Source organism: Lontra canadensis, unplaced genomic scaffold (genome assembly GCF_010015895.1).
Source record: "Lontra canadensis isolate GAN:19392208 unplaced genomic scaffold, GSC_riverotter_1.0 scaffold2, whole genome shotgun sequence".
In the NCBI taxonomy this organism is placed as follows: Eukaryota; Metazoa; Chordata; class Mammalia; order Carnivora; family Mustelidae; genus Lontra; species Lontra canadensis.
In genome coordinates, this window is record NW_022630996.1 from 123,338 (window position 1) to 142,352 (window position 19,015).

At 50.5% G+C, this 19,015-nt stretch overlaps 1 protein-coding gene across 9 annotated transcripts in view; it reads left to right on the top strand.

The window, feature by feature from the left end:
• Nucleotides 1–19,015, top strand: part of EZH2 (enhancer of zeste 2 polycomb repressive complex 2 subunit) — a 64,209-nt gene that overhangs the window by 44,736 nt on the left and 458 nt on the right. For 6 of the 9 annotated variants that reach the window (XM_032866694.1, XM_032866707.1, XM_032866684.1 and 3 more), the window contains 12 exons: nucleotides 77–255; nucleotides 8,037–8,128; nucleotides 9,485–9,722; nucleotides 10,678–10,847; nucleotides 11,275–11,369; nucleotides 12,410–12,450; nucleotides 12,807–12,932; nucleotides 13,571–13,749; nucleotides 15,096–15,191; nucleotides 15,838–15,919; nucleotides 16,687–16,767; nucleotides 16,927–17,011. In XM_032866694.1, the coding sequence (XP_032722585.1) occupies nucleotides 77–255; nucleotides 8,037–8,128; nucleotides 9,485–9,722; nucleotides 10,678–10,847; nucleotides 11,275–11,369; nucleotides 12,410–12,450; nucleotides 12,807–12,932; nucleotides 13,571–13,749; nucleotides 15,096–15,191; nucleotides 15,838–15,919; nucleotides 16,687–16,767; nucleotides 16,927–17,011 (1,464 nt within the window). The remainder of the gene's footprint in view (nucleotides 1–76; nucleotides 256–8,036; nucleotides 8,129–9,484; nucleotides 9,723–10,677; nucleotides 10,848–11,274; nucleotides 11,370–12,409; nucleotides 12,451–12,806; nucleotides 12,933–13,570; nucleotides 13,750–15,095; nucleotides 15,192–15,837; nucleotides 15,920–16,686; nucleotides 16,768–16,926; nucleotides 17,012–19,015) is intronic. The other 3 variants (XM_032866701.1, XM_032866718.1, XM_032866726.1) reach the window with 2 other exon arrangements.

A 19,015-nucleotide genomic window follows, 5' to 3' on the forward strand; every position in this document is an offset into this window, starting at 1 on the left:
GGCCCCGTTCGGAAACTGTCTTTTCAGAGTGGTTTTGGCCCCACCTTCACTTGGCGTTTTTCTTGGTTAACGTTAGGTACAAAGAGCTCACCGAGCAGCAGCTCCCCGGCGCGCTTCCTCCGGAATGCACCCCGAACATAGACGGACCAAACGCTAAGTCTGTGCAGAGGGAGCAAAGCTTGCACTCATTTCATACGCTTTTCTGTAGGCGATGTTTTAAATATGACTGCTTCCTACATCGTAAGTGCAATTCTTGTACGTTTTCATTTTTTATCTTTGTTGTGGAATTATGGCTTAAAGCAACTTGGAAAGTGTTGTCGTTTATTATAACTAGAATTTATCATTTAATCTGGCAGTTATGATTGAAAAATATGTTAGGATCAGAGTATCGTTCTTTTGTACTTTGTTGCTTGAGGGCTGCTGTGAAGTCTTGCACGTGTTTAATTTGGACCACGTGCCTCCCACGAATTTGGACTACAGGTCAGTGGTTTTTCCATAAATGCTAACCAAGCACTTGTTTTGTAATAAAGCTATTTCTGTGAACCGATAGCTGAGAGCAACACTGTGATATTGATGAACAGATTTTGTTGAATAAGAAATTGGCTGAAAAGATGCTTATATGTTTTTGTCTATTTAGTGGTTTGTTTGTTTTTTTTCGGGGGGGTCCTCTGAGTAAATTACTTTTAAAAATTTAGTCTGCATTTGGGGGGCAGTCTGGGTGGCTGTCGGCCAAGTGTCCAACTCTTCACTTTGGCTCAGGTCGTGGTCTCAGGGTCGTGGCATCAAGGCCCCCATCTGGCTCTGCACTCAGTAGGGGGGTCTGTTGGGAGATTCTCTCTTTCCCTCGATGTCCCAGCCCCCCAACTCCGTGCCCCTCACTCTCACTCTCTTTCTCTCAAAAAAAAAAAAATCTGCATTTGAATACGGGGAAAGCATAAAATGCTGTTAAAGAAATTTAAGTATGTCACATATAATAGTGCTTTATTTTTCTGACATTGCTGGGGAGTGAGGTTTCGTAGGAAATTTTCTAGGTACCGGGAACTTTTTAAGCACCATTTAAAAAGCACCAACTACTTTTGAGGTGCATTATTTTGAAAACATTTGATATCTCCTTGGTTTCCTAAGCAGAGTTTACTTAATAAAGGTTAGCTTTATCCATGTTACAGTTTAGGGCGCCCATCTCTGTGGCAAGGCCACACTCTCAGGGGCTTCTGACCTGGGCCAGGTTGTTCCCCCCTGTGCTGAGTGGCCCTTTCGCATTCTGTGGCTTTTACAGAAGTTTCCCCCTCATTATCCAGTAGCACCTCTTAATGTTAATTAGCCCGCACATGCGGTTACATCTTGTCTCATTTTGAATTTTTGCTCTGTCTGCTTTCATGTGCTGCATCTCATAATTTGTTGTGTGATAGGTATCTTGACCTGGAAATGGTGTGTGTGTGTGTGGGTGTGTGGGTGTGTGTGGCTTTAGTGGTGTAGCTACCTTTAATTAGAAAAATTTGAAGTAGATTTTCAGAATTATTATACTTCCCATGTCGTTGCTATTGTTTACCACCTAGTCTTGGTGATTTCATAGCCGTGACAGTCTCTGGTGCTAGCTACGTGTTTTTCCAGCCATCGGACAAAGATCAAATATCTTTCTTGGGCTTGGCAGTGTTGTCTTCACACAGCCCTTGAAACAGTTGCCTTGAATTGCATTTAATTTGCCTTTACACACAGTCGTTCTAGAAACTATGTCCAATTTTTATTAAAAATATTATAAATTGCCTGCAGATACACGATAGCAAAAAAAGAATTGGGTGGACTCTCGACTTGGAAGTCTGTAAAATGGCCCCTTTCATTTGTTTGTAGATGCGGCATTTCTTGTGTCTTTCTTGTTATACAGATGAACCGAAGGAAGTAAGATACTACTTTTAACATGAATTATTTTATTGTGATCTTCAGATTTGAGTAATTTCTGTGAACCTTGAACCTGATAATTACCTCTTTATTCAAGCTGGGGAGAAGAAGACAATTATTCCCTTTACTGAAGTCTGCTTCTGTGGAACGGCAGGCGGCTCACTTGCAGCACTTGGGGAGCAGGGGTCCAGCGGCCGCGGTGGCCCCTTTTCCTTTTCTGGATGCTAGAGCCAATCTCTTCACGATTTAGCCTTGATAGATCCCGTAGGGATTCACTGCTTCCCATGAACTTTGACAAAAACCATGCACCGTAGGTTTTTCCTAAGTAAAATGTTAGTCAGTAAATACATTAAACATACATTAAAGATAGCATTTTGTGCTTTCGTTTTGTTTTTGTCTGTGTGAGAGGAGAATAACATAGTAGCACTTCATAAGCTGTCGGTTGTAAGGATTCAGTTTATTACTCCGTGTAATTTACGCAGAGTCAAATACTCAAAACAGTCCCGCTTGTTTTTGTCCTCATTGCTTACAGCAGGTTATCATTCACGTGATGCTGCATTTCAGAATGTAGTAAAAGGTACCAAGTGAATTCTCCCCGCCACTTCTGCCCTCCCCCATAGAGTTTGCACCTCACTTCTTACGCCGCTCAGCACCAGTTTTTTCTGACAAAATGCAGATATTCTTCTCTTTCTGAGTGTCCTATTCAAAAGGTGCCATACTTTTCAGGCTTTTCCCCATTTCGACTGAGTACATATTGGTCAGTCTTATTCCTGTCTGGAGAGCTGCGTGGTCTTCCGCTGTAGGAGGGAGAGAACTTACTGACCCGATTCCTCAGGGTCAGCATTTGGATTGTTCTGTGCGTCACACGCTAACGGTGCTACAGTGAGTCACCTTGGCTGTACCTGTACATCGTTTCCCACAAGTGCAAGTTAACCCAATGCCCAGTGTTTCGGTAGGCTTCGTTGTTTTGTATCTAACTTTGGGTCGCTGGAATTTATTCTGATAGAATTTTTGATGCACCCCTCCTCCCCACCTCCAAGGCTACTGAGCTGTTTCCATACCTTTTACTGGAAAGTTCCCTGTTGGCTGCCCTGCCCACTGCCTTCGTTCCCCATTACCACGTGTGCTTGGGTCTCTTTTCTTTGCCTTTGTTCCTTGAGTCATTCTGTCCAAGAGGCTTTATTCAGAGCTCTCCTGGCTATTCTTGCTTATTTTTAATGTAAATTTTATAATCTTAAGGTTGTCTAATTAAAAAAAAAGGCCTAGTAGTATGTTTATTGGAATCCCTTTAAATTTATTAACTACCTAAGTGAAAACTGATATTTTAAAATGAGGATTAAGTATAACTATATAATCCAGTTACCTTCTGTGTTTAATAAACTCAAATTTTCTTCCTGTAGCTCTTGTATGTTCTTTCTTAAGATGATTTCTAGGTATTAATGGGTGTGTTGCCTGGCTTTTTCTCTTTCAGTCTTACATATTTTATACCTTGATACTTTACTCAGTTGTTCTTGTTTATAAGAGTTTCGCAGTGGATTCTTACTGAGCTTTCTAGCTATGTAAGTAAACTATCTGCAGTTACTAATACTTTCTGTCTTTCCAGTCTTGATGACTTTATTTTCTTGTCTAATTGCATTGGCTTGTATCTTCAGTAGAGTGTTAAGTAACATTGGTACTAGTAGATACTTTTTTTTTCCTTCTTCTGGATTATTGAAAAATTATCCCCTTCACCCAGGTTTTGAAATTTATTTGTATAAAGTTGATCTAAGTGTTCTAATGATTCTTTTGTTCTTAAATGTTTCATTCTCTCATTTTTCTTGATGAGCTCATGAAGTAGCTTCTTTTGCTTTATTTTGAAAATCTGTTTTGTGTATTTCCCCCTCAGAGAATCAGCTACTGTATTAGGTTTACTATTTTTCTCTTTATTAATGTGATTTTTGCGTTGTTTTCTTTCTTTCCTCTTTTTTTTTGATGTATGTGGTTAACATGGATTGAATTGTCTCCAGAGTACTGTTTCAACCCCTCTTATGTTAGTATGTTTGGCATTACTATAATTTATAAGGAATTTTAAAGAATATTCTGTGTTCCTTTTTTAGCTCTTTGTTTAAGGGAGAATTTTTTAAACTTTTGGGTGAAAAGGCCTTTTTTGGGATTTTTATATATTTTTATTATTTCTGTGTGGTAGCCTTACTGATAAAAGGTTATTTAGATGTTAGAGGTGACTCCAGTGTTTATCTATAAAGAAGATGTTTTGATGGTAAGGGTTTGGCAGTTATCTTACCCAGAGCTTAGTATCTGACCATGGATCTTTTCTATTAGAGGGACTTGTGTGTTCTAATGAACCTTGAAGGACAAATGGCTTTGGTTTGGGAACAAATCCCACTTTGTATTCCAAATAACTTTGAGACCATGATCCATTTTGTAAATTGGAAACGGGTTGTTCTGCAAACTTGGAATCATGTAATTTCTTTATAAAAGCTTCAGCCTAAAATGGGCTGCCTGGTGGGTCTTTGACACTTGTTAGAGGAACCGGGGTCAGCTCCTGAACTGACTGTAATGTAACACATTGACAGAAATGTAACGCATTTCTGATAGGGAGGGAAGGAAGGCAGGCTGGGAAATTAAGGCTGGGAAGTTTTATGTGCTTAAATAGGATCAAAAGTAGAATCTTGGAATAAATGGTTTGCTACATTTTCTATTATCTGTATGGCCTACAGAGGAATCCATTTTAAGCATAAAATCCAATTCTGTCTGTTTGCCATTTCTGATATTACGTAAAAAGTCTGTTCTTTTTGGAATGTGTATTAATGCTTATTGTAGAGGTTTTAATATTTTAATGGTTAGACTTTCAGAAACAGTATTCCAAAATTTGTAGTTGATGGTTGACTTTTTAAAAATTTATTTCAGATGAGTAATGATTAAAATTCAGACCTACAGAGTTCATATCTGCCATGAAATTAGAGTGACTTACCCTCCCTAAATCCCGGTTTTTCTCATCTGTAAAATGGGGATGGGAATCCGCATACCTGGAGGATTTTGTGGGGATTAAATGAAGTAATGCCTAAAACCTCTTACCGTGTGCTTTGAACACAGGAGCCTTTACTATGAGCTGCTGTCACTGCTGCTCTCACTACTGTCCTGTGCTCTGAACATGGATGCTGTTATTTTGTAAGGTACTTAGTATTAAAAATCTGAGATCTGTGATATACATAAGAATTATGTGATTCCAACCATGAGTATACTGAGTGAGAAGTTATTTTAAAGAGTTAATTATTTGGTGGGGGAGCATGCATGAGGGGAAAGGGGCCGGGAAAGAGACTCTTTAAGCAGACTTCCTGCTCAGCGGGGAGGCCCCCGGGGGGCTGCATCCCACAACCCTGAGCTCATGACCTGAGCTAAAACCAGGAGTTGGATGCTCAACCGACTGAGCCAGGCGCCCCTACTTTGTATTTTTAAGCCATTTTTTTAGAATTGCCAGTTTACTCACAGGGATAGGGAATAGCTGGAACTGTGTATCATCCTTTTTTTGAATTTATTTTTTTTAAAGATTTTATTTTTATTTATTTGGCAGAGATCACAAATAGGCGGAGAGGCAGGCAGAGAGAGAGGAGGAAGCAGGCTCCCCGCTGAGCAGAGAGCCCGACGCGGGGCTCGATCCCAGGACCCTGAGATCATGACCTGAGCCGAAGGCAGAGGCTTAATCCACTGAGCCCCCCAGGCGAACCATAACAGTCTTTTTACCTTTGCTTGAAAACCTTTAGATTTTTTACCAAGATTTTATAGGTTGCTTTTGAAATTAAAACAAACAAAAAACCCTAAAAACCCTCAATATCCCATATTCTTTCCTTTTTGTACAGTTTTTAAGAAAGCACCTTGCTTAAATTTCCTAATAATTTTTTTGATCAGGGAATTTTACATATTCTACCCCCCCATATTATATTTAGCTTAAAAATATTTTAATAACTTACTTGAAATACAGGTATTTCAAGATGCCTATGTGAAAATATTAAGTATTCTGAAAATCTCAAGCAGTCAAGACATTTCTAGAAGAGGGAATTCTTAATATACCTAGTTTTCTTAAACAATTGAAGTTTGATATTCTGAGGGAAGTCTAGTAAGGAGAATAGTTCTCTTTCTTGAGCTAAATGCTATGTGAAATTAAGAATTTTTTTTTTACCTTTGATAATAAAGTACCTCTGATTATTAGCAGGTTAATTTTTCCTTCATAGCCAGAACTTGGCTGGTGAGTGTTCTGTGACTTTGCTCTGATGCCCCTACAGCGTCTCCCAGCCCAGGACTGGCAGGGGCTGCCCTCCTCCTCTGGGCATGCATGTGTACAGATACGTATGTGCCTTTGTAGTTTTCACTGGATCAGGTGAAATCAAGAACATCAATTTATGAATAGGGGAGATATCCACACTAAAAACAAATTTTACCAAAAATAGATCACTCCGTATGTGCTGCTAACTGGCTAAGGACGATCTTGTTTTTTGGATCGAAGTTAATTCTTAGTTGCTGATGTAACCTTAACCTTTTACAGGCTCAGACTTTGTATGGTAGGGGTCCTCACCTGTTCAAAAACATAATCCAATGCTAAATTAGTTGTGGTATCAGTCTCTCATTTCATAGGGAACTCTAACACACACTTAAAACAGAATTTGAGCTTTGAATTTCTCCTTCAGAAACATAACTTTGTCTTTTTTCCCTTATTTCCCTCATCAGTCTGTCTTTCCCATTTAAGTTCTATGGATTCTATGGATAGAGTATGGCTTTTTACAGACTTTGTTTTTTTATTTTTTTAAGATTTATTTATTTTGGGGGAGAGAGAGCATATGCTTGAGTTGGGGGAGGTGCAGAGGCAGAGAATCTGAAACAGACTCCACTGAGCGTGGAGCCCACAGCCTGGGGCTGGATGCCGTGACCCGTGAGATCAGGACCGGAGCTGAAATCACGAGTCCGTGCTTAATTGACTGAGCCACCCCTACAGATGTTTTTTAAATGGTTTGTTTCATGAATGTGTCACTTATTTGTATCCAAATTAAGATAATTTTCATCTTGTGTAATTCTGAACAGGGCATTTCTAACATTTGCCTTGGCGGCTGGAAGTAGGCTTTCTCGAGGGTTTTACAAGTTCTCACCACTGTGTGTTCATGTTTATTTAGTTTGGCCTTGTAATAGAATATGAATCCTTTTGTTATCACATTATTTGGGGATTTTAAGTTTCCAACACTTCTTTCTAGAACCTCTTTTATGTGACCATGTGTTTCCTGTAGAAGGGTGCTGACTACAGGCTCTCATTAGATTCCTGAATTGTGTCTGATCTGAAGAAACGGAATTTCAGTAGTCTGAGGCTGTCCTCTTTAATTATTTAGAAGTTTATTTGTTTAATCGCTATACCCACTATGGGGCTCGAACTCATGACCCCGAGTTCAAGAGCCTCATGCTCTTCCTACTGAGCAGCTGGGCGCCCTTGTCTTCTTTATTTGTAAAGATTTATTTATTTTAGAGAGAGTGCGTGCAGAAGCAGAGGGGCAGAGGGCGAGGGGGAAGCAGACTCCCTGCTGAGCACAGAGCCCGACTAGGGGCGAGATCCCAGGACCCTGAGATCATGACCTGAGCCCAAACCAAGAGTTGGCTGCTTAACTGACTGAGCCACCCAGGCGCCCTGTCCTCTGTATTTTTAGTTTTTTAACAAGTGCTGTCCTATTTTTCTCCATTTTGACAAGCCGACTGTTGACCTTCCTTTGGAAATCAAGAAATTGGGAAATCTGATTTCCTTGTAGAGAGGACATACCAGTTGTTTCTAGGGAGATATCAAAGACTCAGTGAACGTTCATAATCAGAGTTTAGAGGTCTGTGTATCAATTGTAGTTTTAAGGAGAGAAATAGGGAATCACTGATTATTCCAGAATTTCCTGTCTCCTCCCTGGTTAGGGGTTGGTGGGGAGGAGTGGCAGTGTTCCGGGGGAGAGCTGAGGAGAACGCATGGAGAAGATTCAGTAAGAGCTGGAAGGAAAGTTCTGACATGGAGACGATACACTGGCAAGTTTGTAGTGTGGAAAAGTGATTTTTTCCACTGAAACAGTAGACATGAAAAAGTAAATATAGTAATATCTGGATATTCTATGTTTATTTTGCAGCTTTTCATGCAACACCCAATACTTACAAGCGGAAGAACACAGAGACGGCTCTAGACAACAAACCCTGTGGACCGCAGTGTTACCAGCACTTGGTAAGCCGGAGAGCCGCCCGGCCGGAGGGCACTGGAGGAGTCTTGCTGGGGGACGGTGGCGAGGTCTATGAGGGCAGCGTCGGCACGGTGGCCCCCGTCCTTGGCCGTGTGCTAGCATGGCTGACATTCTCACCCGCGCGTGTTCCTGCCTCGCTGCTACACGCTGCACATTCTAGTCCTTCCTGAATCTTGTATTATTCTTTGTCTGTGGTAATCACTTCAGCAACCTTCCAAGGCCCTTAGGATCAAGGACTGTTAGACCCGCCACCAAACTTACGAGTGTGAGCAGCACAGGTAGCCCCTTAAGCCCCAGAAGCTTGGTGAGCCTTCCTCAGCATAGGCCTTCTCGAGTTTTACGTGGTAGTCGGTCCCACAGGTGGTTGTTTGTTTTGTTTTTTAATGATGGAGAAAAGGTAAGGGTTTAGGAGAATGTGAGGTAGAAAAGTTGCTTTTTACGGGTACTATCTTATTTTTACCATTTCCCTTTGAACCAAGCCACTCCTACCTAGGAACTAATGGGTATATATTCCCTGTTGGATTTTGGACAGAAGATTCATTGAATGGCACCTGCAGAAGGTATCCTGTTTTTAAGCAATTTGGTTTTTGTAGAATGAAGTGTAAAACTGTTGGCTGCCCTCAAACTTCTCCCTTCTCCTGCCACTAGAAATGGGATTCTTGAGCATTATTTTATAATACTCTCTACAGGCGGAATTTTATTTCGCCCATCTGGGTGGTGTCTGTGGTCTCTCTCCCCTCCGTGATCTTACTGTTGTTTCATCCTAAGTCTGGGTTATTGACTTGCCAGTGTAGACTGTAACGCTCACAGCCTCGCTCCTCAGGCTCCTTTCACGACCTCTGGGGGCTCTGCTTCCCTCACAGGGAAAAAATGGGAGATTTTAATAGTAAGGCTGGAAGTGGCCACGCCCGGCGCACTTCTGCGTTGTGTATGCTTCTTGGGTACTCGAATCAGAGAGAGGTCTCCTAAAGCCTGAAATAGAAAGTCTGACTCTGGATGCCCATTAGGTATGATTCTTCTCATAACAGTTCATGTTTAAAGAGACTTTTAAAAAATATTTTAACTTATTATAATCACTGTATATCGTTCCCAAGCTCACATAGTATTGTCGATGTCACACCCCTGTAGCACAAAGAGAACCTTTATGTACCTTCCTGAATATTTCAAACTGTCAAAAGCAGTTAGAAAACCAAGAGCATCTCGACAGGGAAATGATGACTTGTACAGATGGATACTGTGATACATTTATTGACTTAACTTGCTTCATGCAATCCTTTTTTTCCTTGTCCAGCAAAACGAGCTGTAGAACTTGACCGTTATGTGTACTTTTCCCTTTGTAGGAGGGAGCAAAGGAGTTTGCTGCCGCCCTCACCGCGGAGCGGATCAAGACCCCGCCGAAGCGGCCTGGTGGCCGCAGGAGAGGCAGACTCCCCAACAGCAGCCGGCCCAGCACCCCCACCATCAGCGTGCTGGAGTCCAAGGACACGGACAGTGACAGGGAAGCAGGGACCGAGACAGGCGGGGAGAACAACGATAAGGAGGAGGAGGAGAAAAAGGACGAGACTTCCAGCTCCTCGGGTGAGACCCGGATGAAGGGAGTGGGATGGGTCGCGCCCTGTGCTCAGCGGGTTCGTTCTCGGGCTGAGGACAAATCCGAGAGCAGAGAACTCAGGGTGTGGAGCGGAATTTCTTCTGCCTTCTGCCCGCACCCACCCCGGCCTGCGAGGGCAGCCTGCCTGCCCGCTTGCTGGAGGGTAGACGATCCCCTGTGTTGTCAGGTTGGGCGTCACTGTTCTTTCTCCATCCTTCTCATTTTCTTCATCTTATTTAAAAAAATTTGCTTTAAAGTAAGCTTTACACCCAGCGTGGGGCACGTGCCCAAGATTAGGAGTCACATGCTGCTTGGAGCCAGCCCGCCGCCCCTCGGCTTGCGCCTCAGAGGCTGTGGTCAAGGGAACCAACCCTGGGTTCTGTGGGAGGCTTGACTGTTTATTCTTTTTTTTTTTTTTTTTTTTAAAGATTATTTTATTTATTTATTTGACAGAGATCACAAGTAGGCAGAGAGGCAGGCGGGGGCGGGGGGGGGGCAGGCTCCCTGCCAAGCAGAAAGCCTGATGCAGGGCTTGATCCCAGGACCCTGAGATCATGACCTGAGCGGAAGGCAGAGGCTTTAACCCACTGAGCTACCCAGGAGCCCCTTGACTGTTTATTCTTAAGATGGTTCGCTTCCTGCTCTTTTTCTTAGGCGTAACCTGAGTTTTACTTTTTTTTTTTAAAACAATTTTATTCATTTATTAGAGAGAGAGAGCGAGCATGTGCACAAGTGGAGGGGAGAGGACAGGCAAAGGGAGAGGCAGGCTCCCCACTGAGCAGGGAGTCTGACACGGGGCTCGATCTCAGGACCCTGGGATCATGATCTGAGCTGAAGGCGGATGTTCAGCTGACTGAGCCACCCAGGCCCTGTAGTTTTACTTTTTAATACTGTTCTCTAGTTGTCATTTCTCTTGACCAGTGCTTAACTTCGGTTTTCTAGAAGCGAATTCTCGGTGTCAAACACCCATAAAGATGAAGCCAAACATTGAGCCTCCCGAGAACGTGGAGTGGAGCGGTGCGGAGGCCTCGATGTTCAGGGTCCTCATCGGCACGTATTATGACAATTTCTGTGCCATCGCCAGGCTCATTGGGACCAAAACTTGTCGACAGGTAAGCACAGCTGATAAAATACTGTTCAGGAACTTGAGACGGAGAGAAAATAGTCGTCACTGTCCAAACAGAAGACTGTTTGGGGTTATGCTCGAGCTCCTGCTCATATTCTGAAAAAGAAGTAGATTGATCTGGTTTTTCACGGGGTGGGAGCTGGAGGGAAATGATCCTTCCGACTTGAGGTGTTTCAGGGAGTGGATCTGTGAAGCCAGTGGATCTGTTAGGCTGGCCTCGCGGCTCTTGCCCAGAGCGTGGTGGCTGCTGCTGTCCCCGCGTGAGGGTCGGCCAGCGTCTGCTCTGCTCGCCGCCGGCCCCCAGCTCCTGGCAGCGCACGGCCAAGCCGGAGAGGTTTCCGGAACGGGTGCCTCTCAGGCCGCTTCGCCTGTGCACACAGCGCTCAGGGCCCCGTGACTCTGCCTCCTGTCAGGTGTATGAGTTTCGCGTCAAAGAGTCGAGCATCATCGCTCCGGCGCCGGCCGAGGACGTGGACACCCCGCCGAGGAAGAAGAAGAGGAAACACCGGTGAGCGCGTGTGCGGCCGCGGCGGGCTCGCTCGGCTCCCGCTCCCAAGAGCACAGCGGCCCGCGGGGTCGGGGTGTGCGCAGGGTCCCTGGAGTGTGGTCACCGCGCGCTGCAGTTTAGTCGAGGAGACCAAGCCAGGAGCTGTGCGCTGGAGGGTCGCTGGGCATGAATGGTTCACGGGAGCGCCGGGCTGGCTGTTCCGGGAGCCGGACTTCTGTTCCCGAGCCGGGTGGACTTCTGTCCCCGTGCGGGGCCGCTCTCGGCCCGGTGGGGTTTGCCATTCACGGGCGCTGGCGGCAAGGAGCGCAGGGCATCCGCGGGGCGGGCCGCATGGGTGAGAGGATGAGGGGGTGAGGGCTCTGCTCCGGCTGTGCACACGCTCACCGTCCCTCGCTTCACGGAAGGCAGGACCGTCGCCTGCCTTTAGAGCCGGAGCAGCTCAGGCAGTGAGGCCGTCGCAGCCGCAGCGGAGTCTCTTGGTTGAAGTCTGACCCCGCAGCTCAGTGGGGGACCGCAGCGGGGGACCGCAGACGCCCGAGATGAGACAAGCGACACTGTTTCAGGCCAACCCGCAGCCACGGGAGCCCCGGGGGAGCGGCCAGCTGGGAAGTCGGGGCCGCGGGGCAGGCTCCCCCGGACAGCGCGTCTCCCGCGGGCTTCCTGCTGACCCGCAGACAACACGGGGCCACCCAGTGTGTCTCCTCGTCCCCTAACTAGTTTCCCTGTAGCCGCTTCTCTCGCTTGCTTTGTCGGAATGCGGCGCGGCACGTGCAGGACCGAGTCAGTGCGAATCCGTTATCAGTAAGGCTTTTGGCCCAGAGGCCGGGTTTGTGGGGAGTCAGAGCTTACACACAGATTTGGATGGTGTGGGACGTTTGTACCCCAGACCCCGCGTTGGTCCAGGGTCAGCCGTCCTCTGGACCTGGGTTCAAAGCGCTTTTACGTTCAGGGCACGCGCTGACACGTCGTGCGCCCGCGGCGCCGGCGCCGGGTCGGTACCCCTAGCTTCGCAAAGGCGACTTACGGTTTGTGTTTTGCAGGTTGTGGGCCGCACACTGCAGAAAGATCCAGCTGAAAAAGGGTCAGCATCCTAATGTTCAACTTCGTAACTAACTGAAAACCGTCTACTCAGTTAAGACGGGAGCTGATTTGTGTTCGGGAGTCCCGACGCGGCTGAGCGGGTCCCCGGAACCCCCTGCGACGGAGGACGGCTGCGGCCTCGCTCCCAGTCAGTCCTCCGGTGCAGCGGGAGGGAGTGAGTCAGAGAAGGACGTCCTCTGGGGTCGGGGGACAGTGCTCTGGACTGGCCAAGCACGTGGGGGAGGGGAGGCAGCGTCTGCCGTCACCCCGCAGACAAGTCCGGGCCGGAAGACGGGCTGCGCGCCCGGCGGGAGAGTATCCCCGCGGCTGTGGCCTGACCGCCGTGCTCTCCCGCAGACGGCTCCTCGAACCACGTCTACAACTACCAGCCCTGCGACCACCCGCGGCAGCCTTGCGACAGCTCGTGCCCTTGTGTGATCGCACAGAATTTTTGTGAAAAGTTCTGTCAGTGTAGTTCAGAGTGTAAGTAGCTGTTTTGTTTTGATAAACTGCATGAGAATTTCAGAGGCTTTTGGTCAGCAGGTCAAGCCAGAACGAGATCATAGCAGCTCTTGCCTCATTGTTTCCCTTTTAGCTTTCTGGGAAGTGCGTGTCTCCTGCAGGGCTTTACGGGGCACCGTATCGGGCTCTGCGCGGGCGGCCAGCAGGGCCTGGGCAGGCCAGGCAGGATTGGGTCGTTTACATTAAATCATAGTAACGTCGGCACAGAACGTAGAGGGCATCTAGAAATGGGTCCCCAGGGCCTCTGGCTACCAGCAGTTGTCAGCAGGCCTGGGTCGGAATTCAGCATAGAGGGGGCTGGAAGCATTTAAAGAAACAGCACAGGCAGCTCGGATACCAGGAAGTGTCTAGAACTCTGGGCCCTTAGCAGGGTCGCGAACCACGGCTCTTACAAGATGGCTGCGAAGGAAGGGTTTAGATTAAATAAAATCAAAGAGCTTTTCAGTCCACGTGCCACCTAACACGTGCAGACGGAAAGCCAGGAGCCCGGTGGTGACCGTCCTCCACTGTGACCGCGATTCCTGCCGGCCCGGGCGGGGTGGGCCGGGGGCACCCGGGGCGAGGGCTCGCAGCCCGCGTGACGAGGCCTCTCGCGGCAGGTCAGAACCGCTTCCCCGGCTGCCGCTGCAAGGCGCAGTGCAACACGAAGCAGTGCCCGTGCTACCTGGCCGTGCGCGAGTGCGACCCCGACCTCTGCCTCACCTGCGGCGCCGCCGACCACTGGGACAGCAAGAACGTGTCCTGCAAGAACTGCAGCATCCAGCGCGGCTCCAAGAAGGTGTGCCCCCCCCACCGGACCCCCAACCCCAGCCCCCCTGCAGCCTCCCCGGCCCCCCACCGCCTGGGGCCGCGGCAGAGTCGCCGCTGCTGTGAAGTAGGGAAAGCGCAGGGGAGCCCTGAATGCCACAGCGGCCAGAGGAAAAACGGGGGACTCGGGGGCGGTTTGGGCCCCGAGGCAGTGTTCCGCGTTCTGCGGGCACCTTCCGCTGGTGTGAGACGAACCAGTGAGTTCTGACAGGCCCGGACGGCATCATGTTCGGGACGTTTGTCTATTTGTCTAGAACCCGTGCTCTGGTCTCCGCGTGAGTAGGTGGTGGTCCTGTCAGGGTGGAGAGACCCTTTCTTACCAAATAAGACCCCAGGGAAGAGGGGGATTTCCCAGGGTAGTTCTTGCAAACTTCGTTCCGTTTCTTTAATGACCTTGACCGCACAGCCGGCCCGGAGCTGCCGCCCGCGAGGTGCAGGCCGGGACCGTGACAGCAGCCCCGGGAAGGCGAGGGCTGAGCAGAGGAAGCTGCCCGCGTCGTAGGGGGAAGCTCAGGCCCCCAGGTGAGGCGGACGGAGGGCGGCTTCTCCCGGTAGTGTCCGCTCTTAGCACGGGGCCTGCCGCACGACACGGTCCTTTCTTGAAGTGCTGTGTGGCCGCCCACTAGTCCCGACTCCGGGAGTTAGGGACGTCCAGGCCTTCTGGCCCCGAGCCCCCTGCGGCTGAGGCCACGGGCCCGTGTTGCCCACGAGTGTAGGGCGGGACGACAGACACGGACGACACTCCCGTCTTAGGTCCCGGAGCCGTTAGGACATAACCAGAGTGGCGTGCGGGGCAGCCGTGCCTGCACCCGGGTCTCTGGTCCCAGCAGCAGCTGTGGGGGCCGGGACGGGCTCAGGTGGTTTTCTTACTCCAAGTTGTTAATTTCGTCCTCACGTCGCAGTGATGCTGGGACAGGCCCCAGGCCCCCTGCTCCGTCCTCACCGTCTCCCCCACCCCGGACTTGTTCCACCGTGAACTCCCCTCCGGGTGTTCGGGAACGGTTCATGCTGACGCGCCGTCGCCGTCGACTTCTTTCCGAACTCCCGAAACGAAAGCTAACACACTTTTTCTACCAGCTGGGTTTCATCCGCTGAGCGGTGGGCCCAACGATTGCTTTAGTTATTCAAGGAAACTGGCTTTCCGATACCTGGGAAGCCGGCCCCGGGTTCAGGGTGCTCCGAGCTCTTGGGCCGCCGGCGACTGGCCGGATGCCTGCTCGAGCGGGCCGGGGACGGACAGTGGGTCCTCCCGTCGGTCTGTCGGCACGCCGTCCTCGCTGTCCTTTGACGACGCGATCGCGTGTGCTTTCCCTCTAGCATTTGCTGCTGGCCCCGTCGGACGTGGCAGGCTGGGGCATTTTCATCAAAGATCCTGTACAGAAGAACGAATTCATCTCGGAGTACTGTGGAGAGGTGAGGCGCGAGGAGCCTGGTTTCCGGCAGTTCAGTGTCTGCTGGTCGCGTGTGTTTGTGTGGGGTCGGATGTGACTTTGTTTGGGGCTGAGGTCACCGGACAAGTCTGTTGGGTTTGATTAGAAATGAATTAATAAAAAATGCCTTTTCAGCTCAGACTTACTCCTGCTTGTGGGTTTGGCTTGCTTGGTAAAGGGACTGCCTCAGTCCTTGTCACACTTAGCATTCAGTGTTGGGGGGAGGGGCCGGATAGGGCTTTGTGCTGTAGAGTCTGCCCTACTGAATCCGCAGCCGGCCTGCTAAGGATCGGAAATGACCGTGTCATCAGTCATACGCCTTTTTAGTCGTAGAGTTAGGGGAAACCATCGGGCTGGCTTCACTCTGGAATTAACCCAGGCAGTTTGTATTTTTTCCTCAGTGGAAAGACTGTTGATGACTTTCTGCAAGCATGGTTCCTTTCGGAGTCGCAGTCTTTAAAAAAGGTGCTGGGTGTGAAACACCAGTCCGTAGCCTGAGTGGGAGGGATGGAGAGAGACACCTGACCGCAGGGACGAAGGTCTCGGATTCTCCCGAGGAGCTTGTGTGTGCGCCTGCCAGTCTCGATCACCTAATCCAAAACAGTCTTCTCCTCTGCCTTTCTTTGTAGATTATTTCTCAAGACGAAGCAGACAGAAGAGGGAAAGTGTACGATAAATACATGTGCAGCTTTCTGTTCAACTTGAACAATGGTACGTTTGACCTGGAGGCCATCCCGGAGCCCTCCCCTGGTTGGACTGGAGACGTGAGGGCAGAGGCCCCTGGGCCGGAGCAGGACTGACAAGTGCCCAGGATCCCTCACGCCCTGGCACAGGCTTAGGGACAGGCTGTGTGTTTGCGAGCCCCCCAGGCCGGACCAGATGGTTCCGAGCCATCTGCTGCTGGGGCGGCGCCAGACGGCTGCGAGCTTGCCGCGGGTTTGCTGCTGCTGCTCTCCTGCTCTGCTCCCGACGACCTGGGCCTGGGCCCCGCTTGGCCCCCGGCCTCTGTGTCATCCGTGCTCCCACTGACCTGGGAAGGGGCTGGAGTGCCGGATTGGGCAGCCGCTCCCGGACTTCCAGCCCTGGGTGTTCTCAAGGCCTGTGAGAAGAGGGAAGCGGGTTTTCAGATGAGTTCTCGGGTGGGGCATCAGGCCGGAGTAGGTGTTACTGCTGGGGGCTTGGTGGGGAGGGGGCACGAGGAAAATGCATGGGTGCTTGACCCCCAACCTCAGAGAAACTTCCCTGGGACAGGAAGCAGATCTTTCTGCAAACATGTTCCATAGAGAGTAGAGCGGAAAAAATAATCTTAAATGTGAAACGATTACTCTTGAAGTTAGGAATTTTGATTCCTTGTTTTGTAAAGGCAAGCGCTGAGGAACGAGAGCCAGGGGCGTCTCCAGAACTGTAAGAACTTCGTGTTCGCAGACCTGGGACGGAAACAGTTCACTCGGTGACGCTTGTTTTTTCTCTTTTTTTAGATTTTGTGGTGGATGCAACCCGCAAGGGTAACAAAATTCGTTTCGCAAATCACTCAGTAAATCCAAACTGCTATGCAAAAGGTAGGTGCTAACGGAGCCGCAGGCCCGAGGGAACCTCCCTGAGACCCGCGCTGGCGGCCTGGGACGGCCCCGCGGCGAAGCTGCCTAGCGCCGGGGTCAGGCCCTCCCCAGGGCCAGTCTTCCTCCGACTCCCTGACCCCGGTGTGTGTCTTGTTCCAGTCATGATGGTGAACGGCGATCACAGGATAGGGATTTTCGCTAAGAGAGCCATCCAGACTGGTGAAGAGCTGTTTTTCGATTACAGGTTGGTACCGCCTATTTCGGGTGTGATCCGAGGGTTTCATCTTCCTGAACTCTGAGCTCACAGACAGAGGCTGTCTTTTCACTCTGTCGGATCTTCCATTCTTAGAGGGATTTATTTCTGGTTGTTACGTGTCAAGGGCATTGGTGGGCAGTTAGGCCGTACTTTCTTGGTAATGTAGTTCCCACCGCACAAGTAGTGGTTATTTCTGACATACGGGCTTAGCTCACATGTGGGTTCAGTTCCCGACCACTGCAGTAAAGTGAATTGTAATCTTTCTGCGGGTGGAGGGTCTCCGCGGCGCTGCCGGCTGCTGACCCGTCGGGGTGCTGGGCGCTGGAGGCCCGCGGGGCCCTGCGGTTTGTCGCACCGATGGCTCTTCTGTCCCGAACGGTTGCTCGGTGGCAGGCGGTGCCGCCCGATGGCGTTTAGCCCACGGAACCGCCTTCGGAACTGGAGTCCGTCCCCTCGAGCCCTGCCGCCGCTTCATCCGCGCGGCTCCGGCGTGTTCTGATCCCTCCGTCGTGGCTCCCACCGGCAGCTCAGGACGCCCCTCGCTCTGCTCGTCCCGAGGACGCGCCTCCACGTGCCGTCCCGCCTGACCCTGCGCTCGCAGCAGCTGCGTCCCCTCCTCGGGCTCCGCTCCTGCTTCTGGTCTCTTGCTGCTTCCTTGTTGCATTTCCAGAGCCCAGGCAGAGCCGACTTGGCCTGGTTCTTAGGCGCCGCGGGGTCTCAGAGCGGTCACGGAGCCCTGGCTTCAGCTCCAGGTCACCGGCCGCGTTGGCCCCTCGCGAGAGGGTCGCCTGCTGTGAAGCTCTGAAGCCGGGCGCTGCCTTCTCCTCTCGGGCTGAGAGTCCCAGCGGGCATCTTGCAAGAGAAGGCTGTTCCGGCTGCGCTGAAAACCTGTTGTTCAGGGCGGGCCCCGCATCGGTGATCTCCGCTCGATCGTCTGCAAACCTGGCCGCTTCGCCTTGCACTTGGGTGTTGCGGAGATGGCTTCCGTCCTGGAGCCTCCTGAACCCGCCCCGGCCGGCCGCAGACTTTCCTTCTGCAGGTCCTCACCTCCCCGCGGTCCCCGCACGGAGGAGAGTCCGGGCCTTGCTCTGGATTGGGCTTTGGCTTAAGGGAATGGGTGGCTGGTGTGGTCTCCTGTGCAGACCACTGCCACTGTCTCCAGGCCAACAGCCAGGCTCTCTTGCCTTCTCGTTTTGTGTCTTCACTTCAGTTAGCACTTTAAAAAAAAAAAGTACGTAATCTTTGTTACCCAGTGTGGGGCTCAAACCGATGACCCTAAGACCGAGGGTCACGTGTTCTTCCAACGGAGCCAGCCAGGCACCCTCTTAAATTTCCTTCTGTGAACGTTTCCTTCGCATTGACGCGTTGGCTCACTCGTGCAAGGGGTCCAGCTCATGTCCTACCTGGTCGGCGTCGGGTTCCTTCCTGTGGGAAGTCGTGCTCACCATCAGGAGGCCGAGGACACACGCCCCACCATGGGCCTACCCCGGGCTTCAGGCTGGCAGTGTAGTCAAGCCGTGGCGTGGGAGCGGACCATAAAGTATTTTCAGATGCAAGCGGAGGACTTTGTAGCCACATCCATCCTGTGGCTGAATAGTTGTCCCTTAGGCAGTGTAACTTCTGAAGGTTGAGAACGAAGACATGAGTAGCCCCTCCTCAGAGTGACCTGCCACCCTGCTGCAGGCCAGCTTGAGGCCCCCTCCCCAACAGGAGCCCAGGAAGCCCCCCTCCTGCAGGGAGGTCACCGCTCCCCGGGCCTCCCGCCTGCCAGCCTCGGGTTCTGCCCGTGGACCCAAGTCCCGGCTCTGGCCAGAGCAGACTTGCCACTCTCTGGCCTCCCGGGTGCCGGGCCGTGGGCCGTGCTGCCCACCTGCGGGCAGCGGGTCTCGGGTCCAAGGGGCGGGCTGGGAGAGAGCTGGGGAAGGGCTGAGCGAGCGGACTTGTCCAGTTCTCAGCAAGCCTAGAACCCGGGCCCCAGCCGCAGGCCTTGCC